Source organism: Triturus cristatus, chromosome 8, assembly GCF_964204655.1.
Source record: "Triturus cristatus chromosome 8, aTriCri1.1, whole genome shotgun sequence".
Taxonomy (NCBI): domain Eukaryota; kingdom Metazoa; phylum Chordata; class Amphibia; order Caudata; family Salamandridae; genus Triturus; species Triturus cristatus.
This window is the reverse complement of record NC_140591.1, coordinates 693815123-693839134: the sequence shown is the minus strand read 5'-3', so window position 1 is coordinate 693839134 and position 24012 is coordinate 693815123. Positions and strand designations below refer to the sequence as shown.

Genomic DNA, 24012 nt, shown 5'->3' with positions numbered 1-24012 from the left:
CAGTAAAGGGCATAAACGATGAAATCACTACTATCTACCAACTTGAGCAATTGCTTCTGAATCATGGGGCAAGAGACCTCACATTGGTGGCAGGAGATCTCAATGCAACCTTTGAACCGATAGCCGCTGCCCCACATGACTTAACTTTGTAGTTGGATAGCCAATGGGGTGTACTCCACTTAGAACTGCCTAAATTAGGATGGACACCAAAAGCAGGTCAGCTGCTAGCAACAACACTCGAATAAGATCTCAGAGCCACTAATGGCAGGTGTATCTCGGAATGCCAGGGTAAACACACTTTTAATAGACCGGGACACCGTAGCATAATAGACTACTTCCTAGTTCAAGTTGAGCTATGGCCCGCTATTATAGATATGGAAGTGACTGATCGACTAGACAGTAATCACAATACCCTAAGCTTGTCATTAGGTATTAAAGCAACTACACACTGTGGGAGTAGGGTTTATTGTGATATTGGAGCACTCCAGCCCACAAATAATCTTAGATCTATTAGGTGGGAGTGGGTAGTCAAAAACCCTGCAGTCCTAAACATCATGAAGGGAATTGTTTTTGCTGACTATGAACATCTGTCCAAACTCCCTAGTGATCTGAGAAATGATACGATGAAACAAATACATGAACTGCTAGTAGGGAAAATAAGGAATGTCTTGGGCAAACCAAGAAGAAAAAAGAAACTTTGCCCTAAATCCGAGTCTTGATATAATAATGCCTGTAGAGTGTCAAAAGGTGAGCTCCTTGCTGCTATTAAAACCAAATCACAGGTAGAGATTACTAAATCTAGAGCACACCATAGGGTAGTGATTACTAATGCAAAAAGAGAGTGGGAAGACTTGCTATGGTCGGATCTGCATGATGCCTTGGTTGTTAGGGACACCAAAGAATTTTGGAAAACTGCAGTTGTCGTAAAAGGGGGGGGGGGAACAAACCAGCACTTGATTTTTGTATTCAACCAGTAGAGTGGGCAACACATTTTACCAATTGTACACAGATAAGCATAGGATGAAAAATGACAGTAACATCTTACATGTGAGTGGCGTTCCGTGTGAGCCTAACAATCTGAAATTCTCACTTAGTGAGACTGAAAAGGCAATTAGGTCCTGTGCTCCTGCCCCAGGACCCGACATAATACCCAATGACTTATACAAAGAAAACACAAAAATCTGGGGTCCATATATCAATTTGCTCTCTAATAGTATCCTCTCGGGCATGGGAATTCCCCAATCATGGAAGTTGGCAGAAATAGTTACCATTTTTAAGAAGGGGGATCATGCTCTTCCAGTGAGCTATTGGGCCATTAGCCTCATAGATTCCTTGCAGAAAATTTTCTGCAAACAGGTGCTTGCCCATCTCCAAGATTGGATGTCTGAGGGGAATATTATTTCAGAGCGGCAGGCCGGTTTTAGGGCACAAGTGAGTACCCTAGATCAAATCTTCTGCTTTATGTATACCTATTGGAGGTAAGTGACTATCCACAATGGCATATTGTATAATGCCTTTGTTGAGCAGCGAGACGCTTTTGATATGGTACAGAGAGTATAACTACGGGAAGTCCTAGAAGATATGGGTGTGCCGGCTCCCCTCCTTAATTTCTTAAAAAGACTCCATGCGAACACCCTGGCACAAGTGAGGTGGGGGGATATTGGGGCTCTAACGGAGACGATTGACATTGATAGAGGAGTTAGACAGGGGTGTATATCAGCACCTACCCTGTTTACTCTGTTCATTAATGATGTTATAAGCTTTTTGAGCAGGGACGGTTGTGATGCTCCGAAAATAGAAGGGCAATGGGTCCCTGCACTCCTCTTTGTGGATGACACTCTGCTCATATCTAAGTTGCCGCAGGGGCTCCAACAGTTGCTGAATGACTTTGAGGCATTTTGCCTGGAATGGGGGTTGTAGCTAAATAGCTCCAAAACGAAATGTATGCTTTTTTCTCTCAGTTTAAAGACTAAATGTAAGAAGCGGCTGTTCAAATTCTAGTGATCTGCCAGTAATTGAACACAATTTGTTTATATCCCCGCTGAATCTTCCAGTGTCCACCCCGTTTCTTCCACTCTACTTAGATCTACGACAGAAAAGAATTGTTCATAATATTGTGCTTAGAATGCTCATGGTCTGGCACCGGCTATAGTCTACCGCAGCACTGGAGTCATAAAGGGTGAGCCTCTGAATTAATGACTCCAACTTTTGTGGACAAGATTCTGTGGTTGCGCACACTTAAGAATTTGTTACAGAAATTAGGATTAGATGCATACTGGAGTCAACCAGAAACCCTTAGTCAGATAAATAAATCCAGTCTCACAGCTGTATACTGGGTCACTGTTGAGACTGATTTGATAATGAATTGTAAAGGATCGCTTTCAGCTGCTTTTATGAATTTTAAACCGTCATCGTAATTTGAGGCTACGATAGATAAAATTGAACCTCCGCTACCAAGGAAACTATACCTGCAGTATAGGTATGGCTGCCTACCTGTAAAAATGTTACAGGCAAATGGTGCAAAGTAGGAGACAGGGTTGAAGGAAATTGTGCCCGTTGCCAAGGGGTACTTGAGTCACTTCAGCACGCTCTATTTTTTTGCCCCTTATACAATCAATCTTGATCTAAATGGATGGCCCCATTATGCAGAAACCTGGGAGTAAGTACAAGGAGGTGTATAGAATATTGCAGACAAATACATCTCGTATGATTGCATTCTGCACAGCCAAGTTCCTAATGGCTATGTGGATCAGGTGTACCAAGTGTTCCCCTTATAGTTCCTAGGCTGTGCCGTACTGTATGGCTCCTGCTAAAGCTGTTTCGTGGGCTTTGTTCCATTTTATGTGAACATCGTTCTTTTAATATCCTTCAAGATATTTAATAAGTTTTATTGTTGTTTTTATAGTATCTTATGATGAAGTCTTCCTGTACAAATAATGATGTATTTCCTATTGGTCCACTGTGCTGCTATTGTAATGAACGTTTCTGGTACGAATAAGGAGGTAATTGTTATCGCTCTATTGTGCTGCTATTGTAATAGACTGTGAATGAGTACTTTTAATGTTCTATGTCTTATTTGTAATCGTGTTTGTAAGTGTCTTGTTTTATGGTGTACTTTTATGATCTATAGTGATCGAAAATAAAGTTCTTTGATTGAGCGCTATAAATCAGGTGGTAATCAGTGGAAAGCTGTACCACCCCTTCTCCGGTGGGCTTGTTTTACTCTGGCTGTGGTGAACAAATCCCACCCTAATTAAGACATTTAAGTACACTTCTGTTGTATTCTAATCAGGGCTTTTTCAACCCTTATTTAAATATCCTACTAGGATTAGGAGACAGGGTTGTAATATTTGGGACTGGGTCTCACTCTTCACTGTTGTATCAGTTGTACAGCTGCACCGGGACTCTAGTCTCCTACAGTACCCCATCCCTCCTTTTTCTTGTCACACTAAGCCTCCCTGAGCAGTTGGAACAAAACCGACATCCAAGTCCTGCTGAAAAGAGGCCAATGGAGATTTGCATTGTAGAGCATTGTGGAGCCTTGTTGATCACGTTGCTGAGGTAACTTGGATGCACTTTGCAGCGTCAGCATCAGAGGCAAAGTGCATTAGCGCTGCACAGCTGTAGGGATGCCAAAATACTTTTTATTGAGCTAAAATAGAGGCAAAAAGAGCAATTTCCTACAGTAAATCAAATGAAGGTCTCTACCATCTATTATGGACTTGGTGTTCCAGGCATCTAAAGGTTTATATATACGGCAGTTAGCCCGACACGTATACATTCCTTTAATAGGCACAATATCACATTCCAGGTAAAGAATACACAACATTGGTTAGTTATTAGTTTTAAGGCCACTAAGTTCAAATATAAGCATTGCTTTATGTACAGAGCTCATAAATTACATTTCCAAATCACATTTTAACATTTTACTAATTTCAAGCATGAAACAAGATTATAGGGCATATCTTGATTCTAGAACCTGCACGAAAACTATTTCTCGACTCGCCACACTAAAATGGAGAAATTATGTGAATGTTGGTCTTAATACGTAAGAGGCTCCGTGGTGTTAAAAACGTGGCGGTAGTAGCAGTGGCAGCTGACACAGATAAATACCGGTGGGGCACATAGAGGGGGCCGGCGGGAAGCGTGCGGCAGAGAGGGGATTAATAAAACATTTTTTTTAACACTTGCCTGGTGCTGTCGGCTGCCTCGCGCTCCTCTGCTTCCAGTTCCTGGCATCAGGGACTCCCCATCCAATCCCTTTGCTGCTCGCAAGCATGAAAGCAGTATGGGGATTGGCCTGAACTTACTGGATTAACGCTCGCTTTGGCACAGGGAGTTTTTGTTGTTTCTCCAACCCAGCTGTGCAATACAGGAGAGTTGGAGAAGCCTAAGTGCGCATGTCAGTTTGGCCAGCCTGAGACAGCCAGCTAAACTGGCATGCACACTTAAAAGTTCACATCTGCCACTTCTCCCCCCTCCCAAAGCACTGTGGAAATCCGAAATATTTCTGTTAGCATGAGCTGAAACCATCTTGGTTATGGCATCCATTTTGTTGGCTTTGTAATTTTCCCATCCCTGCTGCTCGTCTTTTTCCCTGCCTGTGCTGTCTATTTTAGTTGACTTCCCGACTCAGCTAAAAGCAATATGCATGCTAAGGAGTTCGTAGCTGCCAGAACACCTGGTCTCAGACTCAACTGTCAATCTCTTAGTGCTGCCATAAGCACTCCTGCTCCCCCTCCCACTTTGCTAAGTGATTACCCATCTGCCCATGTTTGTCGGTAGTTATTCCGGTGTATGCTTGTAACTTCTATTTGTAACTACATGCTTACTCTGCAACAAACTCTGTATATAAGGCCTGTGTTCTGTGACTTCAATGTACTACCTCAGGCAGCACTTGAGAGTGCTGTGTGGAGGTTGTCCCATTCATGAGTGATTAATAAACTTGTTATTTGAATTCCAGCTTAAGTGCCAATCTCCATTTTGTTGGTCTAAGGACCCGTGGACAGAGAAGAGTGACTCCTGCACTGGTGTGCACATTGAAAAGCACTTTTCCACAGCACAGCCCTGCAACTCCCTGCACACGCTGACCTAGCAGCTGAAGAATAAAACAATAGTAAAATATTGTTTTATTTCTCAGCTGCTGGCTCTGAGTCAGTGGGGTGATGCTACTCCGCCGTAACGGAGGAGCCGCCCCTGGGTATTAGCACTTAGTCTGAAAGATGTCTAGGCCAGAATAAAGTAAAAGCTCAAAACTGGCCCCTTAGCACAAAAACCTTGGAAAACGGAATTCATACTTCTCAGATTCTACAGGAATAACGAGATGTGCTTTTATTTATTTTTAAGATGTGCTCATTTGTTCTCTGCAATCCTTTTATAAACATAAAGAACACTAACAAATACTTGTAGAAAAATAAACAGATTTTAATTTGTTTGCAAATTACTTTCATTATATTGCAATTGTGTATCTTAAAATAAACTGATCGTTTACTGAATGAGTTTGCTTTCAAATATTTGTTAATACTGTACAAAACATAGTAAAAACAGCCATAGAAAAATAATACAGCAAACTGAAAATAAACTTTTTAAAATAAAATCTTTTTCAAAAATCCATCCCTTCAAAAATATCATCTATATCATCTTTGTCAATGCTGCATTCAATTCCATTCTTTTTACTACTCTCCGTCTCACAAGGCTTGACAGGAAGTTTTCTAGTTTCCAGAAAAGATTTGGTCCGACATGATGACTCCATTGTTTCAGTACAGTAGTATGGAACAGTTCTGTCTTCTGGCTGAAAATGTTCAGCAATACCTTTGAAGGTTTTCTTTGTGAATATTTTAATTTCTTGTGCAGATTTCAGTCTGGACCGCTTCAACACTGCCTTATTCCTGTTAAAATGCATTTTTATGCATTTCAGTTTTCTTGGAGTACTATGTTTGGATGATATATTCCTAGTGTCACAGAGAAGGTATCGACAGACTGATGCTTTCATACACCGCAATTTCTTTTTCCGACTTAAAAAAAAAAAGTTTAAAATATATTAGGATTATTAATTATGCAAATCACAGACCAACCAGACAAAAGCAAGCAAGCATATGTTTAGCAACAATACCTTCAAATAATCCATTTCTAAAGAGCACCACCTCCCTCTGTTAAACTGGAGCAAGGGCACTGCTTCCACCAGTTCTAACAGCACCCTACTTGAGTCCGATATTGGCTACCAGCTATTTTTTAACTCCCTTCAATTACACAGCTGGTTAGGCCGTATTGAGAGAGCAGCAAGCTGTGGCAGCCATTGGTATGAAGGTCAAAAGTGGCTTGCCCATATGGGCATTCGGAATCTGCTTCTCCTTCCTATAACCACCTTGACGGTCTGAGGAACCACAAATACAAATATTTTCTGACCTCGTGTATCACAGAGAGTTGTCCAAGACTTCAAAATTTAAGGTTTTCTATTCAACATTTTATAGAACCATAACAAGTCTCCTTAATTCAGGCTTTTGCCCAAGGGTGCTTTCTTTATTTGGATCAGGCCTGAAAATGTGATTACTTGATACTTCATGAGTGATTTAGATGTAGATGAGCATATTACAAGCTACACTTAACATTGTAGGCTTACAATTGCTAAACTTTTTCTAAAACAATTTAGCGTTTTCAACGGATTGGTCGCTCTTGACACTCTTGACCTTCAATGGACAGTATTTTCTCATCAATACATTTGGTTCTCAGACATATCTTACCAGTCTACGTAAAAGGTTGCACTGATTTTATAGATTCAAGGAGTTCTCCAAATGCTTGGTTTATCCAATGTCAGATATAGTTTAATTTACACGATCAACCACATATTTTTATAAATCTTCCAAACAAAAGCATTATGCCAGACCTACCTGTGTCCTAAGGATTCCAGATGACTCAATCGTTTACTTTTTAAACACCTGTTTCCTAAAAAGAGGACTTTCGACTTGAGCTTTCTGGTACGGCACCATTTCACAGCAGCTTGGAGTTCTACTGACAATTCCTTGAAAGATTCCGCTCTCTGAATCTTCGGTAAAAAGGATGTGATAGATTCTATTGATTCAGATTCCAAACAGGCTGATGAAGAAACAATGAATGATTTGTCTCTGCATTTTTTCGATGAATGAATATTTAGTGCAGGTGTGGTTTCCTAAAATACAGAACGGCACCAAATAAAAATTAAACATTTTCATTACAAAAGCAGACTGCAGTAATGCATATATTTTATTTCACATCAGAAAACAATATTCATCAACTACTTTCTAGATATTTGTGCGCAAAAAAACAATAGATGGATTAAATTGATATGATAAATAGGTTCTAGTAATGTGAGTGAACTGTTGCTTCCCTTTCAAAATCATAGAGCACTGGTAAAACATGTTACTATACAAATATGATTTCCAAAAGAAAAACAGAACATAATGCCACTGGTCTCAAAGGCAAAAAGGGACCTGCAGATATCACTTCTCAAATGTGAAAAGGCTACACCCTCCCTAAATTAGGCCAAATAAGGGTCCAAAACAATGAGCAACATAATGGCAGTTCAAAGGACAGAGGGATTTGGAGGTTTCAATGACTGACCATAAACAGGCTGATCTGTCAACCAGACTACAGAAAGTAGAACAGGGAGCAAAAACCATCCAACTGGCTTATTCTAAACTATACGCCATTCTCACGTGACAACACTCACTTGCCTTTAAACATGTCTCCATATTTAACTTCCCCATCGCACTGAAACTCAAAAACCTCCATTGTGATGTGCTTTCCTGGTATATTCCAAAAACTATAACAATCTTACCTCTGTATATCTTGTCTTTCGCCATTGTTGTAATTTGTACCTGAGCACTGGCATCCATATTAATTACTATTAATTATAGTATTTTGCGTTCCGTAGTCACCTTATATATATTTATTTATAGTTATGATACTGTGTATAGTCGTTGTTTTGTCTCTAGTTTGTTTGAAATAAAGTGTGACTAATTGTTTTTACTTTACAAGGGTCCCCATATGTCCCTCTGTTTTATATCTTTAAAAGGAACCAACACATAACATTGTTCCATTCATATTTTTGGGATAGTAATTGAACACTGTTAGAAATTGGGGGAGAGAGAGAGAGACAGAGACCACAGGGGGAAGGGCCACAAGCCCGGAACAGAGGAGCAACAGCAAAGCATCCCCAGACTACACTGCCAAGGCTGGCCATACCCTGGAAAGAGTAGAAGGTCAAAGGACCGGAAATCCATCCGCAGACCACGGTGTCAAAGAGGGCCATAACCTCTGAAAGGAGTAGAAAGTCAAAGGACAGGTAAAAGAACCCCCAACGAAATAGACCGGTTGGGGATCAGAAACTCGAACGAGGGAAAGAGCAAAATTAGGCCCTCACGCTGGAGAGAAACCATCGGGAGGGATGCCTGACCGGAAGAAAATGAAGAGGACACCCACAGAAGATAAGCCACCCAGAGGGAGGTGACTGCAAAAACCCAAGCAGAGGGTCCTTGCAGAACAGGGAGGAAGGGCGGGTCGTGAAGGAATCTGCGGCTAGAATCGTCTCTACCAGATACATCGTTACCGAAGGTAAGTAACTTGTACATCTGATAGAGACTACTAGCCGCAGATTCCTTAACGTAGAATAGATACCCTACCCATACCCAGAAGGGAGGAGGGCCTGTGAGACAGCCTCCCCACCAGGAGAGACACAGGGCCCCCGCAGGGGACATGTCACAGGGACAAGAAGGGAAAAGGCCAGGAAACCCTAAGCCCAACCAAGGGAGTACTGCCCAACACCCCGTATGGGCAGTCAGCGCCCGAAAAGCCCCAGGGAACACAAGGACCACCTCAACCCCTAGGGAGAAGAGGTAGAACCGGAGGCAGGGCCCACCTGAAGAAACACATACACAGTGACAGAAGAGCAGTACACACCCCAGCCGCAACAGCGGACAAGGCAGGGACGGCTGCACCGCCAAAGTGCAGACGGAAGAAGAAAGACACAAGAGGATACAGCAAAGGCCACAACGGTGTAGTAGAACAAACAGGCCTGCACAGCCAGCAGCAGACAACACCACGGAGCGGCGCACCCAGGACAAGCTAGGCACCAGCCAAAGGCAGAGGCCAGGAAGGGCCTGGACACGCCCGGAGGGGAGGGAAGGAAGGAAGGAAGGAAGGAAGGAAGGAAGGAAGGAAGGAAGGAAGGAAGGAAGGAAGGAAGGAAGGAAGGAAGGACCAAGCCGTCCACCGGGACACAAAAAACAGGGAAACCAGTCCCCCCCGGAACACCGGACCAAGGCGGACAGAAGCGCAAAACCGCCACAACGCAATTCTGCAAACAGCAGGCCGGACTAGGCCAGCGACACAGTGATCCCGGAGAAGGACGGACCGGGGCACAACGCAAGCCACTGCAAAACCAACAGCAAGAAGATCGCACCTGCACGGGGACGCCATGGAGAGCAGCAGCCCGAAGGGCGACCACACCTCCCCAGCACAAGATAGAGCTATATAATAGCTACCATTACCCCACATAGGGCAGGTTACGTCCCAAGAACATGGGAACCCTCTTAGGAAACAATTTCCGCAGCAGAGGATAACAGAAAGACCTGCGGAAATAAAACACAGACGGCTTGCCAATCAGCCAATAAAGAATACACAGAAGGCCTAATCTCAGGGCCTACACGGCTTACCAACAGCCAAAACCACAAGTCAAAATAGGGCCGGACAAGCAGCCAACAGCACCAAAGTCCTAACAAAAGGACCAGAAGGCACAGGAACCACACACAACACACAACCCGGGCTACTCGCTACAAGGCCCCAGGAAAACAATGGAAGAACACCTCCTAAAACACAGACTGACTTACAGGTCACTGAGGAGGAAGAGGAGGAAGAGGAGGAGGAGGAGGAGGAGGAGGAGGACGACGAAGCCCCGCAAGAAACCTCTGAATGGCAGAATCCGCAGAGGCGTGGAACAAAAGAGTGCCATCAAAGGGAAGGTCCACCAACCGTTCCCTCACGTTCTCCGGAAACACACTATCCCATAGCCAGGCATGTCGACGAAGGGCCACCGAAGAAGCCATGGTACGACCAAGCACCTCCAAAATGTCCAGAGCCGAGCGAAGAATAAAGGCCGCCAGCTCCCAGCCATCCAACACATGGTGCCTCAGATCAACACAGGCAAAGTGGCAGACATAAGTGACTCCGACGAGTCCCACAAGCAAGAAGTGGCCCTCGCCAGTACACAAAGAGTGTTAAGGGCCCGCAAAGCCGCACTGGTGGAGGCGAAGATATTGCGCCCCCAGGAATCCAACCAGCGGGCATCCCGTGACGGGGGAGACAACACTGATGGCAGGGAAGGAAAGGCAGTCTGTAAAAGAGGGCCCCTGGTAGAGGGGTGGAGGGAAAGACAGACCGGATCATGCGGCGCAGGACGGTGGTGGTGCAGAAGGTGCTGGGGCACCGGGTCCCCCGTGGCGGGCCGCCCCCAAGCCCCCAAAAGAGAAGTGTGGAGCGAAGCCTCGAAGGGAAGAAGCAGCTCCCGACCACCAGAACCCTGATGGAGGACCTCCAGAAGATGATCCGTGGGGAAATGGGCAGCTGGATCGCCCATGCGCAAGATCCCCGCTGCCGTAGAAACAACCCAAGCGAAGGCAGCACTGGTCTCCGTAGGGCCCCGCGGTGGGGAAAGCAGTTCTTCTGTGGGCGACGGCTGCAAGCTAAGGCAGCCGTCCCCCAACCGAGGAATGGGGAACCTGAGGCACCTCCGGCGAAGACTGCGGGCACAGCGACTGCGAAGAGCTGTCCTTGGAAGACGCTGGGGCCCATCTCCGGAGAAGAGGAAACCAACAACCGCCGAACCTCTGGAGAAGAGGGGGCGTCCGAAGACGAATCAACGACCCGACGCCGGCCCGGCGCCGAAGAGTCGGCGACCGGCATCAGGTCAACGTCGACCGGCGCCGAAAGGGACGCCGGAACGACCTCTGCCAAAGCGAACGGCCCAGGAGACCGGAGCTGGGTCGGAGCCGCTAAGGAACGGCGCTGAGAAGGCGCCTACTTGACCTCCGACAAGGCAGCCGCCTGCGTGGAGAGACGAGGGGGGCCCGGGGACACGCCCGACCCCTAGCCGGCCCCTGCGGCGCCGCCAGGGCCAACAGCCGCCGGCGCCTGAGCGGCTTCGCCTCGGACAAGGCTGCCGCCTGCCCAGAGGACCGAGGGGGACTCAAGAACACGCCCCGAGCCCTGGCAACCTCCCGCGACGCCACAGGAACCCCCGCGGAGGTGTGCGGTGAGGCAGAGGCACCATGGTCCGAAGGAGGTAACCCCGAAGGGCTGCACCCCGACGGCACCACATCCTCCGAACCTGGATCCGAACCCGTCGGCATCGGAGACGCCGCAGAAGGCCCCACACGCGGCAAGGAATCCGCAGATGTCCCAGGAAGAGAAGGAGGAAAAGGAAGAGCCAAAGAGGACTGCAAAGCCGCCGCATAGGCCTTCATCTGGGCTCTGGTCGCCCCTGCGCCGAGGAACGGCGGATAGGGTGGCGACGCGCGGGACCGCACCACCCGCGGAGAACCCACACCCCCAACAGGCCGGGAACCGGGCCTCAGGGACAAACTGCGACACTTACCAACAGGTGAGCGACGCCCTTGCGGCCTGGGAGAAGGACGGTGTCGGAGACGGAGGTTCTTGAGGCCGACCGGGACATGCGCTCCGACAGGAGTTTCATCCGGCGCTCCTGCCGGGACTTCAGCTTCATTTGCTGACATGCCTCACAGTCTGTGGAGTCGTGGTGCTCCCCCAAACACCACATGCAGATGGGGTGAGGATCAGTCGCCGACATCTGGCGTGCGCAAGACGAGCACGTCTTAAAGACCGAAGGCATTCGCACACTGTTCCCAAGAAAAACGCACAAAAGTGGAAAAAGAGGGCCTGAAACAGGCCAGGAACACAATCCGGATCCGCGTTGCACGCTGACAAGAAGAAAACTGACATCAGCGTGCCGGGGTGGGGCTTATATGACCTCGCTGACGTCACGCCCGTGGTGGACATCGGGCAGAGTCGCGTAGTACCACCCCCAGCCCCCCCCGTCGCGCAGAGATGCTGAGCAAGAAATCTGTTCGGATCCAGTCTCACGCCCGGGAATAATTCTACATTAAGGAATCTGCGGCTAGTTGTCTATCAGATAAGGGAGTTACACTCCTAAAGAAAAACCTGCTCACCCCCTTGGTAGCTTGGCATGGGAAACTGCCATTACAACGCTGCTGTTTCCACGCAGGGCCTTTACCAGGTAGGCATTGCCAGGCCTACACTGTTACCACGCGTAGCCTTCACTACACATTTTTTTCCCCAAGGTACGTGGTGAGGGCATATGTTGGTAATGGCACATGCATGGTAAAGAATATTGGCGTTGTTAGAGGAGCGAAGAGATCCTTCTGCTTCCTCTTGACGACGTGTGTGCAGTGCCTCACAAGAGTTGCCTCGTCCCGAAAAGGTAAAGGGGATTGTTGATTTTATTTTAAAGGATCTGGGAGCCAGAGGACAGATTTAGGGTTCAGGGTGGGGGCAGGACATTTTTTAAAAGGTCTGGAGGCTAGGAGGGGGTCACGCAGGGTTCCAGATTTAGGGTTTAGGGAAGGGTCGGATAATTTTTTATAAGGCGGGGGTTGAGCCGAGTTCTAGATTTAGGGCTTGGGGAAGGGTCGGGTAATTTTTTTAACATGGGGGGGGGTTGCACTGGGGTATAGAATTAGGGTTTAGGGAACCAGCTTAAGGACCGAAGGCAGGGGTTAGGGAACATTTTTAACACGCATAGGCCTCTACCATACACGCTTTACAACAACATACCTTGTAACGCATGCGTGGTAAAGGCATGCATAGCAATGGAATACGTTGTTCCATCATATAAACCGCTGGATACGAGCAGTCAAGCTCATCTCTGAGGCAGTGTGTAAAGTATTTGCACATAACCAACAGTAATAGAGTGAAAACACTGCAAAAGGAAACCACATAAAAATATCCAATACTTTATATATCTTAAAACAAGACCAAACCGATAAAAATCCAACATACAATTACTTTAAAAAATGCACCTTCAAAGAAAAAATGCAGTTCCTTTAAGTCATTAGCTCCGTCTGGTGCTACCACGATACTGAAAAGAACCGAATCCAACAGTTCCGTCTGACCGCGTCGGCCGGAGGTGTCGGCAGCCTCGTAAACAGTACCTTGAGGGTTGAGGCCGACACGTTGGTGCAGCTGGTCGTGGCAACCGTCGCGGTTGGGATGCCCTCAAGTCGTGGTGCAGGCAGCGGATCGGTGACAGTCGTCCAGTGGCATGGTTGAGACCAGGGCTTCGGTGCGAAGTGAAGGCGGTGCTCGTTGTGGTGCTGACCGATCACGGTGTAAGTGACAGAGCCGGTTGTGGGGAGCTTGCGTCAGCCGGCCCAGACTGCGGTGTGGGATGTGCAGTGCATCGTGAGACTTATGAACGGTGCACCCAAGCCACGATACGGTCAGGGAAGGCGCGGTCAGCGTGCCGCAATGGCGTTGGTGAGACCAGGGTGGTGAAGTGAAGCAGTGTGGTGCCCACAGGTCACGGTACAAGCAGCGGCTCGGTTGCGGCAGTCTTGTCAATGAGACCAGGGTTGCGCTGCGAGATGCGGACAGTGCCCTCAGCGGTGCCTTCAGGACACAGAGCCAGCGACTGACTTGGTGACGGAGTCGCAGCCCCCCCCCCCCCTCTCCCCGCCTCTGTGGCGACTGAAACCACGGCTCCAGAGGCGGTACTCCGAGGTTGGTGAAGTCTTTGCGGTTCCTGAATCTTCAGACCAGGAGGCAAGCTCTACTTTAAGCCCTTGGAGATACTCCACACAAGTACTTAGTTTATCTTTGTTTTCTCAGGCAGAGAGGCTCTGTGCTCAGTCCAAACCAGTTCTGTCCTCTCTGGCCCAGCTTCCAAGCAGGAGGTGGAGACAGCATTGTGTACGGCAGACCAGGTCCATTCAGGTGCCAGGAAATCTCCTCTCACTACTCTAAATGTAGCCCTGGTCTATTCAGCCCAGCCCGACTCACTTTTTTTTAAAACAGAGTTTATTGGCATTTGAGTTACATACTGCTTCAGTATTACAATATCAGGCTCTAAACATACATGTAGAAACTACATTGGTGTTCTCTTAGTATCCTTATTGCCGCAAAATCTCGTACAAACAATTAAACGGGCCAGAGTCCAACTCTTCCCCTCTCTCTTCCCCCCCCCCCCCAGCAAGTCACCTACTTGTAGATGAATGCTCTGTCATTATGTGCTCAGCCCAGCCCCGACTCATCAATGAAAGGCAGGTCACACCTTAACCCCATTCCCCCCCCCCAAGTGGGTGTCTACGGTGAATGTACACCCCCAGCCCCTGTCACTCCAAAGTAAGACAGTCAATCCACAAACCAGCAGAGGCACACAGGATGGCTAAGCAAGTAAATACCTACTTTCTAAAAGTGGTATTTACAAACATAGAACATAAAGATCATCTTTACTAAAAGATGCTTTTTTACATTCTGAGCCCAGGCATACTAAACTCCATTTCCCTAGCTTGTCCCAATGGGTAGTTATGCTTATAAGTAAGTAAGTAAATCTTTATTCGGTTATAAAAACATTAATAACCATAAAAGTACATAAAACACATATTAAACACAATTTGCACAGTGTAAAAAAGGAAGTGGGGTATCGATAGATTGTTAAAACTCATGTAGTCAAAAAGGCGTTACAAAAAAGAGAACGACAGCTGGGGCATTTTTCCAAAACTCATTCGGACTCAAGTGCATTACATTACAGTGCTAATCTGAATAATATATATATATTTCTTTTTTGTAGATCGCTTTTGGACTGCCCTTTTCCATGAGTTGACAAAATGTACTTTATCCAAGATTTACTCTGTGTTTAAATATACATTTTAAAAATGTGCTAACGACTTTCGAAATCAAAACAGAATTCAGAAATTGCAAATATAACATAGCGGGACGACATCTTCTGAGGCCAAGAGTTCTCAACAAGGGGATTAGCCATAGCTTGCGATGTTCAGTATAATATTTGCAAAACAAAACAGTGTGCATCGTTGATTGTTCGGACATTTCGTCACAGGGGCACACCGTTAAACACTCATCCCAATTGTGTCCTTTAGGAAAGGCTACGAGCCTGTGGAAAATATTTAGTCTGAATCGTGCCAGCAAAAAGTGCTCAAATTGTGACTCAACGTATGTCAGATATGGTTCCATTTCCAAGGTAGTTGTTACTACCAAGGAATGTTGAACTGATGGTTTATTTATTTCCTTGCTCAACCGCAGTTCTTCCATGTGACTCAGAGCCCTTATTTTTAGATCTTTCTTTGGGATCTCAGCGATTAATTCGGGGTTAGAATAGTATTTGACCAACCCCAGGTCTGCAAGGAGTTTTTTCCACATATGACAACCACTCAATTTTCCCCACATGTTCCAAAGACATACAGTCCGCCACTAGATCTTTTGTAAATGAGTTTCTTGTTGACGTCCAGATGCGGCGCCACAACAAGAGAGGTGGGATTTTTGCCAAATCCTCAATGTGAGGCATTCCGAGCTCTGCATGGCACGAAAAAGTAGATACTCGCTTAGGTACCGCCAGAAGGAATCTCATAAATGTGTTTTCTGCTACCTGTAATGCATTGATGTTTTTGTGTCCCCACAACCCCGTCCCGTAAAGTGCGGTGGAATGACACTTTGCTTTATAAATACGGAGCAGCTCCACTGGAGGCCTCTTTCCTAGCTTCTGAGAAAATTTTATAAGAGCAATTATTGCTCGCAGAAGTTGATGTTTGCGAGCTTCGATGGCCGCTTTCCAGTTGAGCTTTTCATCCATCATAATCCCGAGATAAGGGTATTGGGTAGTCAGATCTAATCTCTCTTTATCAAGAGAAATGGTCCTTCCCCCTTTCTTTCCCTTTCCTGCCGCCATAACATATGTTTTTTAAATATTTATTTTAAGATCCAAACGGCCCATAAACCTTGAATATCTTTCCAAAGCTTTCTGGAGCTCTCGCGGCGTGCGTGCCAGGATCACTGCGTCATCCGCATAAAGAAGCGCGGGCACTAGGCGATTTTTCACTCGAGGGAGGTCCTGACCCCCCCTCAACATCTCCACCTCCAGGCCATTAGTATAAAGGGAGAAGAGAAAGGGGGCCAGGACGCAACCCTGCCTCACGCCCCGTTCCACTTTAAAGGGTTCAGTTAATTCGCCCTGCGTTCCGAAGCGGACCCTGGAAGAAGCATTAGAATATAACGCACGAAGGAGGTCTACAAGAGCTGGATCTATACCCATGACAGTAAGGACTGACCAGAGCTTTGAGTGGGAAACGCAGTCAAAGGCCGCGGATAGGTCAACATAGACCATATATAACCTTCCTTGCTTTGCTGATACGTATTTTCCCATTATTAAAGCTAGATTCAAAGCCTGCTCGGTTGTTCCGAAACCCTCTCGGAAGCCGAACTGGATATCAGATAGAATCTTGCGGTCGTCTGCCCACTCCTGGAGGCGCTGGAGAACCACTCTACCCAGTACTTTTCCAAGCGAATCCAGTAGCGAGATTGGTCGATAGCAGGTCACCTCCTCCCTGTTTCCCTTCTTAAATATAGGGACCATAATCGACTGGGTCCAAGTTTTAATTATCCCACACTTCATTGCTGCGTCAAACACCCTCTTTAAAATTGGTGCCCATAGGTCTAATTTCAACTTGAAGAAATCGACCGGTACTCTGTCTGGGCCAGGGGCTTTTCCACATTTACTCATTTTAAGAGCGTTTATAACCTCAATGATTCCAAAGTTTAAGGGAATCAGGAATGAATTGCTTAGTAGGCTCTGGTTATTCTCCTCTGATATATCTAGTCCTGGTAATTTGCCAAAAACTTTAGAAAAGTGATTTACCCATACTGGGCCCTCAATCGCCACTTCTACTGCTGGGTGATCACTTACATCTGTCAGGAAGGGGGTCTTCACCACCTTCCAGAACTGTTCACTATTTCTGTTCTGGGAACTCTCATATAATTGGTCCCAGAGTACTCTTTTCAATTCCTGTTTTCTCATTTTACAGGCTAAACGATAGGACCTTCTTAATCTGCGTATCTCCTCTTGGTCTCTTACAGATTTTGTCAACGCTATTTTTAGGGATTTATGAGCCATGGTACAATCGTGGTTAAACCACCCTTTATAATCAACCTCCCATTCTATCCAATAGGACAGATAGCCTTGCAGTGGTGAAAAACAAAATGCACTGTAATCCACCACCAGGACATGTCATTCACCACAGTAAATGCCCTACCCTTAACAAACTTAGCACCCTGCCCACAGGGTTATCTTGGGCCTACCTTAGGGGTGACTTAAATGTAAGAAAAGGGAAGATTAGGGCCTGGCAAGTGGGTGCACTTGCCAGGTCAACATGGCAGTTACAAACTGCGAGCAGACACTGCAGTCGCAGGTCTGAGAACCCTTTTCACGGCTGCTTGTGTGGGTAGCATAATCGGTGCTACAGGCCCACTAGCAACATTTGATTTACAGGCTTTGGCACTCTCAGTGCACTTCACTAGGGGCTTATTTGTAAACCAAATATGCCAATCATGGAAACACCAATCTACAACACAATTTACAACAGGAGCACTTGCACTTTAACACTTTCATAGATAACGTAACCAGTCTTGTGCTTTATACAGTCCTTTTCAGAGAGAACATTTCCAATAGATAAGTACTTTTTCTACTGTGACAGAACTGCATTTATTTTGCTTTCTCTTGATAATGATAGTACTGAATCAATAATCTGAACATCTTACCCATTGTCTTATTCCTTTTGCCAAAATTCCCTCCAACTGCTGATGTTTTATTATTAAGTATGTTCATTTGATGAGTGCTCCTTTATCAAACTGGTGTGTCAAGTCTGTTATATGAAGTCGCATGGGCATATCAAACATATTAGGAAAGTACTAACACAGATACATTTATTTATTTTTGCCTATGTATAGATGATTAATACATCCAGCTTTGATGACTTTGTTGCAGTTGCTGCCGTCTAAGAATGTTTCACTTTTTTGATTTAGCTAGTTATGGTTATCAATTGGTCTTCTTTTATTACTGAGTCACAATTTTCTTTACATTTCTTTCACAATGGTAAATGAACAATGGTTGATGAACAAACATATCTCAACTGCTTATCTAAAGAAATGAAAATTAAAGACCTATGCTTTATCACTATTTTCTAACATTTTCAAATACATTTACAATAAAGGTTTATTAGTGTAACTGTCTGCTTTAAAAAAAATTTTTTTGGGGTTAACAACTTTTTCCTTGTTCAGCCTGGTCTTGTGCTTCTTCAAGCCAATGCTTTTGACATGGTCCCTCTTCAAATTGTTGCATTATTTATTGTTGGGACTTATAGAAAACCATCTTTGACTCAAATGATGTACTCCTGTTCATGGTCTTCTGTCTCAAAGAAATGCTACTAATGGGTGGACAGAGCATACGTCCCTGCAAGATAATAGTAAGAATCTTGCATCCGAGAGGCGCGCCAAATAGAAATGATGGCTAGTCAAAAGTTCATAATACTGAATATGCAAGGCCTTATCTTGTGTCAAATGTAAAACTATTTTTAAGTGACAAAAGGGTTTGATGACAGACTTACTATCGAAGTCCCACCTGTTCAAAGAAGATGTGGTGCAGATAAAGCATAAAGTCCACTTTCAATCTTCATTTACTTCCAAGTCCTCTGATGTCACGATCCAGATCAGAGGCACAAAACTCTTTAAGCCAACTATGAATTTCAGATATAAAGAGGGGCAATCAACTGGGTTTAGAGAGCGCCCAAAGGACAGGGAAATCACAAGCTTTCCCCTACACATTCATTCAATGGTGACCATTTAGGACACTGAAAAGGCGATTAAAAGAGGGGAATTGAATAAATTAACTCCAGCTTTAAAAAGACCCATTACAGCAAGGAATAGTGAACTGAACCAGAGAGCGCACAAACTGAAAGATTATTTTAATCAGTCAAGACCCTTTATCAGTCTATAGATCCTTGAGAAAGGTATGGGACAGTTAAAACCAATCCTCACCCAAGACGCTATGTATAAGTTATTATAAGCTAAGCAACTACTGTAAGATAATAAGAATGAGCATTGAATGTGATTAGTCTGTAGGATAAGGATGAGTCAAATTTGGAAAATTAGATAATTAGGGGTTCATTTCCTTCACTTGAAAAACATAAGCTTATAGTCTTCACTGAAAATTACTCTAACTTATCTGGGATAAATTAGAAACTGCTTTGCAGAAGCAATATCTCGAGCCAATGCTATTCTCAAGGATAGAGACAGACAAAGAGAAGAATTTTGTCCATGTTGATGGAGAGGTTCTATAGGCAATCATGCCTTCCTTCGCCAATAAGTCCACTGGTTTATGACTTTTACTATGTCCTTCGACAAACGAAATTCTCATTATTTTCCTACCCCTAGTTACAGTTTTAAATTATTTCCAACAGCAGAGCTGAGTCACTCAAGGCATAACTAAATTCATGATTTGTTAACCTGGGAAGCATACTTCAGTTTGTACCTCATACCGCCCAATCTGCCTGCTGAAATGTGCTATTAAATAATTTGCAGAAATCATTAATGCATAGCTGGAAAGGGTCCTCCCAAATCTAACAGATCCAATCAGGCCTCATCAGAAACAGGTAGGCACACACTAAGACCCCAGTAAACTGTTCATGTCATTATTTTGGAAAGCAAACCAGGTCAACAGCTCCTCTGCTTGGAGCAAAGAAGGTGTTTGACCAGGCCAAATTACTTCTCGTCACTGGTTTCTCAAAAAACTGGATTTGTTCCCGATCTTCATCAGTTCATACAATTCAATTTTTAGGGCTCTCAAAAAGAATTTGTTTGAATCAAATACCTTCCTTGACTAATGCTTTATCTGGTGGGTCTCATTTTTTAACTAATAATGGAACAGATCATGGAACTTACATTGGCGGACCGGCAGGAGGCACTGACTGGTTTGGCCCGCTACAAATCACCGGGCCCGGATGGTCTTCCTACGGAATGCTATCAAACATATGCTGACATACTGCTCCCTCGACTCCTAAAAAACTGCAAGAGGCCAAGAAAATAGGGAGCCTGTCCCCATCAATAAGGAAAGCACAGATAGTCATGCTCCTTAAATCAGGAGGAGACCCATGCACACCAGGGTCCTACCTGCCGCTATCAATGCAAGGGGTGGACACAAAGATTTTAGCGAAAGCTCTCGCTATGTGACTGAGCAGGGTAGTCACTCATCTGGTCCACACAGGCCAGTGCGCCTTTATGCCAGGACGTGGCACCCACATGAACCTGCGTAGGCTGTCACACATTCTGCACACCACAGCTACATTGGATCTCAGGGTCGCAGTCCTTGCCTTAGATATTTAAAAAAGGCCTTGGATACCCTGAGGTGGGATTATCTCTGGGAGGTACTGATGGGGTTCGGCCAGGAATACACCACCTTGGTGCGCCTCCTGTATCATTCACCATCCGCATGGATGCGCCGTGGCGGGGTGATACCTGGAAGGTTATCCATTGAACGGGGCACACGGCAGGGATGCCCGCTGTCCCCCCTCTTGTTCGCCCAGTCAATGATGCCACTGGCGATTAAGCTTCAACAGGACTTGTCAAACTGGGGCAGAACGGTGGATGGGCAGATACACGTCGTGTTTCTGTACACGGACAGTGCCCTGCTATATTTAACTCAACCAGATGAGGCGATGCCCAAGTTATTAAATATACTAACTAATTTTGGCACAGCGTGCGGTTTGAAAGTCAACAATGGTAAATCTATCCTGTTCCCGCTTGCTGCACTAAGAAAAGAGGATCCAGCGGCACTCCACTGCCTGGAATTTCAGTGGAGGCACACGCACTTTCGCTACTTGGGGATTCAGGTTGCGCATACTGCAGAGGAGCAGCATAACCTGAATGTTGGTGTGGTGATCAGGGGATTAAGGATATCCATAGACTTCTGGAATCGCCTCCCTCTCTCTTTAATTTGCTGCCTAGTCCTACCTGCCTTAAAGTTTTTGATATTGTAGTGGTTTTATTTACCTAATGGCAACATTTAAATGTAGTTTGGTTGTAACGGGAACAAAACAAAAAAAAGGGGGGGGGGGGATATACAACCTCGTATTGAAGTGCCTGGTTATTGGCTTCATAGCACACTGCTAAAACTTGCAAGAACGCAAATAACAGAATGTAATATATGTTGAAATGTGCAATAGTCTGAGTACCGTATGCTCAAACTGTAATGCACCGCTGTGGTCATCTGTAATGTATTGCTATAGTTATCCCACAATAAAACTTCTTCTTGTACAAAGATTGTGAATACAAACCTGTGAAGGATTCAGTGGACGTTTTTTGCACAACGACTTTATATCAAACTCCGGCAATTTCTCTGCAGAAGAAACAATGGTAAATATATTATTTTTGAGTAACAGACTGATAGATAACAATTTAGAAAATATCTGTTAGAGACCATGCTAGAGGGCCTACGTGACTTAAAGCAATGAGTAGATCACATACAGGCACGCTGTGTTAAGAGGAGATGCACTCTGTGAGGCTTTCACTTGGAATCCCAGAGCAGTCAGAGGTTAGCTGGTAATATCTATTGCGTTATTGTAATATACCAGTGATGTCGTAAAGCCACGAAACGAATAGTTTCTTACCTGTCGGTAAAGTTTTGCAGCTTGAAGATCTTTCTGGATTCACTATGCTGTGCATTATTCCGCAGTCTGGTGTTTGGGTCCGGAATCGTAGTCTTTCTTTTGTCTTTTTTTTTTTTTTTGTAGCCCAGGTGAGCGTCGACGTCCCACCATTTGGTGTACTTCTCGTGACGTTGGCATGCTTCCTGCGGAATTCCCATCTTGGGGCACCATCTTCGGGTTCTTTTTTCCCTTTTCTTTTTTTTTTTTAACCCTAGGCTTTCTTTAGTATTTTCCTTTTTCAATGTATCCACTTTCAGTATTCTTTTGTTCTTTTACTCTCTGTCCTTCCACCTTCCTCTCCTGCCTCATCTTTCTGGCGGAGGTGGGTGGGTTCGCTAGTGAATCCAGAAAGATCTTCAAGCTGCAAAACTACACCGACAGGTAAGAAACTATTCGTTTTGCAGCATGAATCTTTCTGGATTCACTCTGCTGTGCATAGACTTTGTAGCGGTTTGTCATCTTTGTGGCGGCTGGGTGGAAGATGAGCGTTGGTCGTTGAATATATGTTGAAGCACCTTTTGCCCTACTTGTGCTTCCTTGTTCATTTGTATATCCACGCAGTAGTGCTTAGTGAACGTATGCACTGAAGCCCATGTTGCCGCCAGGCATATGTCTTGAATGGGTGTGTTTGCCAGAAAGGCAATCGTTGCTCCCTTCTTTCTTGTGGAGTGGGCCCGTGCCCCCTCCGTTAGCTCTTGCCCTGCCTGTTTGTGGCAGAATTGTATTGTTAGTGCGATCCATCGCGCGATGGTGCTTTTCGTTACTGGTCTACCCAGGAAGCTGGTTGCGAAGGACACAAAAAACTGCTTGTTTTCCTGTGCTCCTTTGTTCTCTCGATGTAGTGCATCACCACTCTTCTAGCGTCTATAGTGTGTAGTGCCCTCTCTGCGCTTGTGACTGGGTTTTGAAAGAAACTAGGTATTTGTATAGTTTGGATCATATGGAAAGCTGACACTACCTTAGGCATGAAGTGTGGGTCAGTCCTCATTACGACTCGGTCCTTGTGTATTTGGATGTAGGGCTCTTGCAGCGTTAACGCTTGCAGTTCGCTCACTCTGCGCAGCGAGGTTATTGCTACCAGAAAGGCTGTTTTCATTGTCAGCATTTGTAGTGAGGCCTTGTGGATGGGCTCAAAGGGCGCCTTCATAAGTTCCGTCAGGACTATGTTGAGGTTCCATGCCGGCGGCGGAATCCTCTTTGGTGGCGCTATCCTTTTTGCCCCCTCCAGGAATCTCTTTACTACTCGTGACGTAAAGAAACTTTCTCCCGTTTCGCCTCGTGTGTAGGCCACAATCGTCGTTAGGTGGACTCTTAGCGAAGACGAACATAGTTTGGCTTTTAGTAGATGCGCGAGGTATCTAAGCACCGTTGACTCCCATGTCAACTTATTTTGCAGTTTATTTTTTTCTGCACCACAGTGTGAAACTCTTCCACTTTTCCCCATAGCATTTCCGTGTGGTCGGTCTCCTTGCCTCCCGGAGCACTCGCATAGTGCTTTGACGTAGCTTAAGGTGTGCGAACTCTATGTCTTCAGGAACCATGCCGCTAGGCAGAGGCTCTCTGGCTCTGGGTGTAGAACTTCTCCGTTCTGCATGGAGAGCAAGTCTTTTCTTTTTGTGAACTTGTGTGGTGGCCCCTGTGCCATTTCCACTATTTGCGAGTACCATGTCTGTCTTGCCCACAGTGGTGCCACTAGGATCTGCGTCATGTTGCTGGTCCTGCACTTGTTGAGTACCCTGTGTATCAGTGGTATCGGTGGAAAAGCGTAGGCAAATGTTCTTGACCAACTTATCCATAGGGCATTCCCCTGGGATAGTTTTCCTGGTTGTCTGGATGCGAAGTTCTGGCATTTTGCATTCAGATGCGTTGCAAACAGGTCTATTGTCGGTGTGCCCCACCTCTTGAATAGTTTTTTAGTTTCCTGCCAATTGAGTTCCCACTCGTGGGATGCTGAAGTCTGCCTGCTGAGCCAGTCTGCTTCCACATTGTCCTTCCCCGGTAGGTGTACGGCCAGCAGGTCTATTTTGAGCGTGATGGCCCATCTCCAAATTTCCTGTGCCAGGTTGGACAGGGGGAACGATTGTGTCCCTCCCTGCTTGTTTATGTAGAACATGGTTGTAGTATTGTCCGTTTGTATCAACACCCTTTGGTTGTACAGTTTTTTCTGGAAGGCCTTCAGTGCTAGCAGTACGGTCTTTAATTCCAGATAGTTGATGTGTCTGACCGCATCTGCTGG

At 45.5% G+C, this 24012-nt stretch overlaps 1 protein-coding gene across 1 annotated transcript in view; it reads right to left on the bottom strand.

The window, feature by feature from the left end:
- Positions 1–5403: 5403 nt before the first annotated feature.
- RMP64 (ribonuclease MRP subunit p64) overlaps positions 5404–24012 on the bottom strand; it is a 112099-nt gene continuing 93490 nt past the window's right edge. The window contains exons 7-9 of the mRNA XM_085622101.1: positions 21405–21466; positions 6888–7165; positions 5404–6014 (exon numbers count right to left, since the gene is read on the bottom strand). Of these exons, the coding sequence (XP_085478227.1) occupies positions 5603–6014; positions 6888–7165; positions 21405–21466 (752 nt within the window). The 3' untranslated portion in view covers positions 5404–5602. The remainder of the gene's footprint in view (positions 6015–6887; positions 7166–21404; positions 21467–24012) is intronic.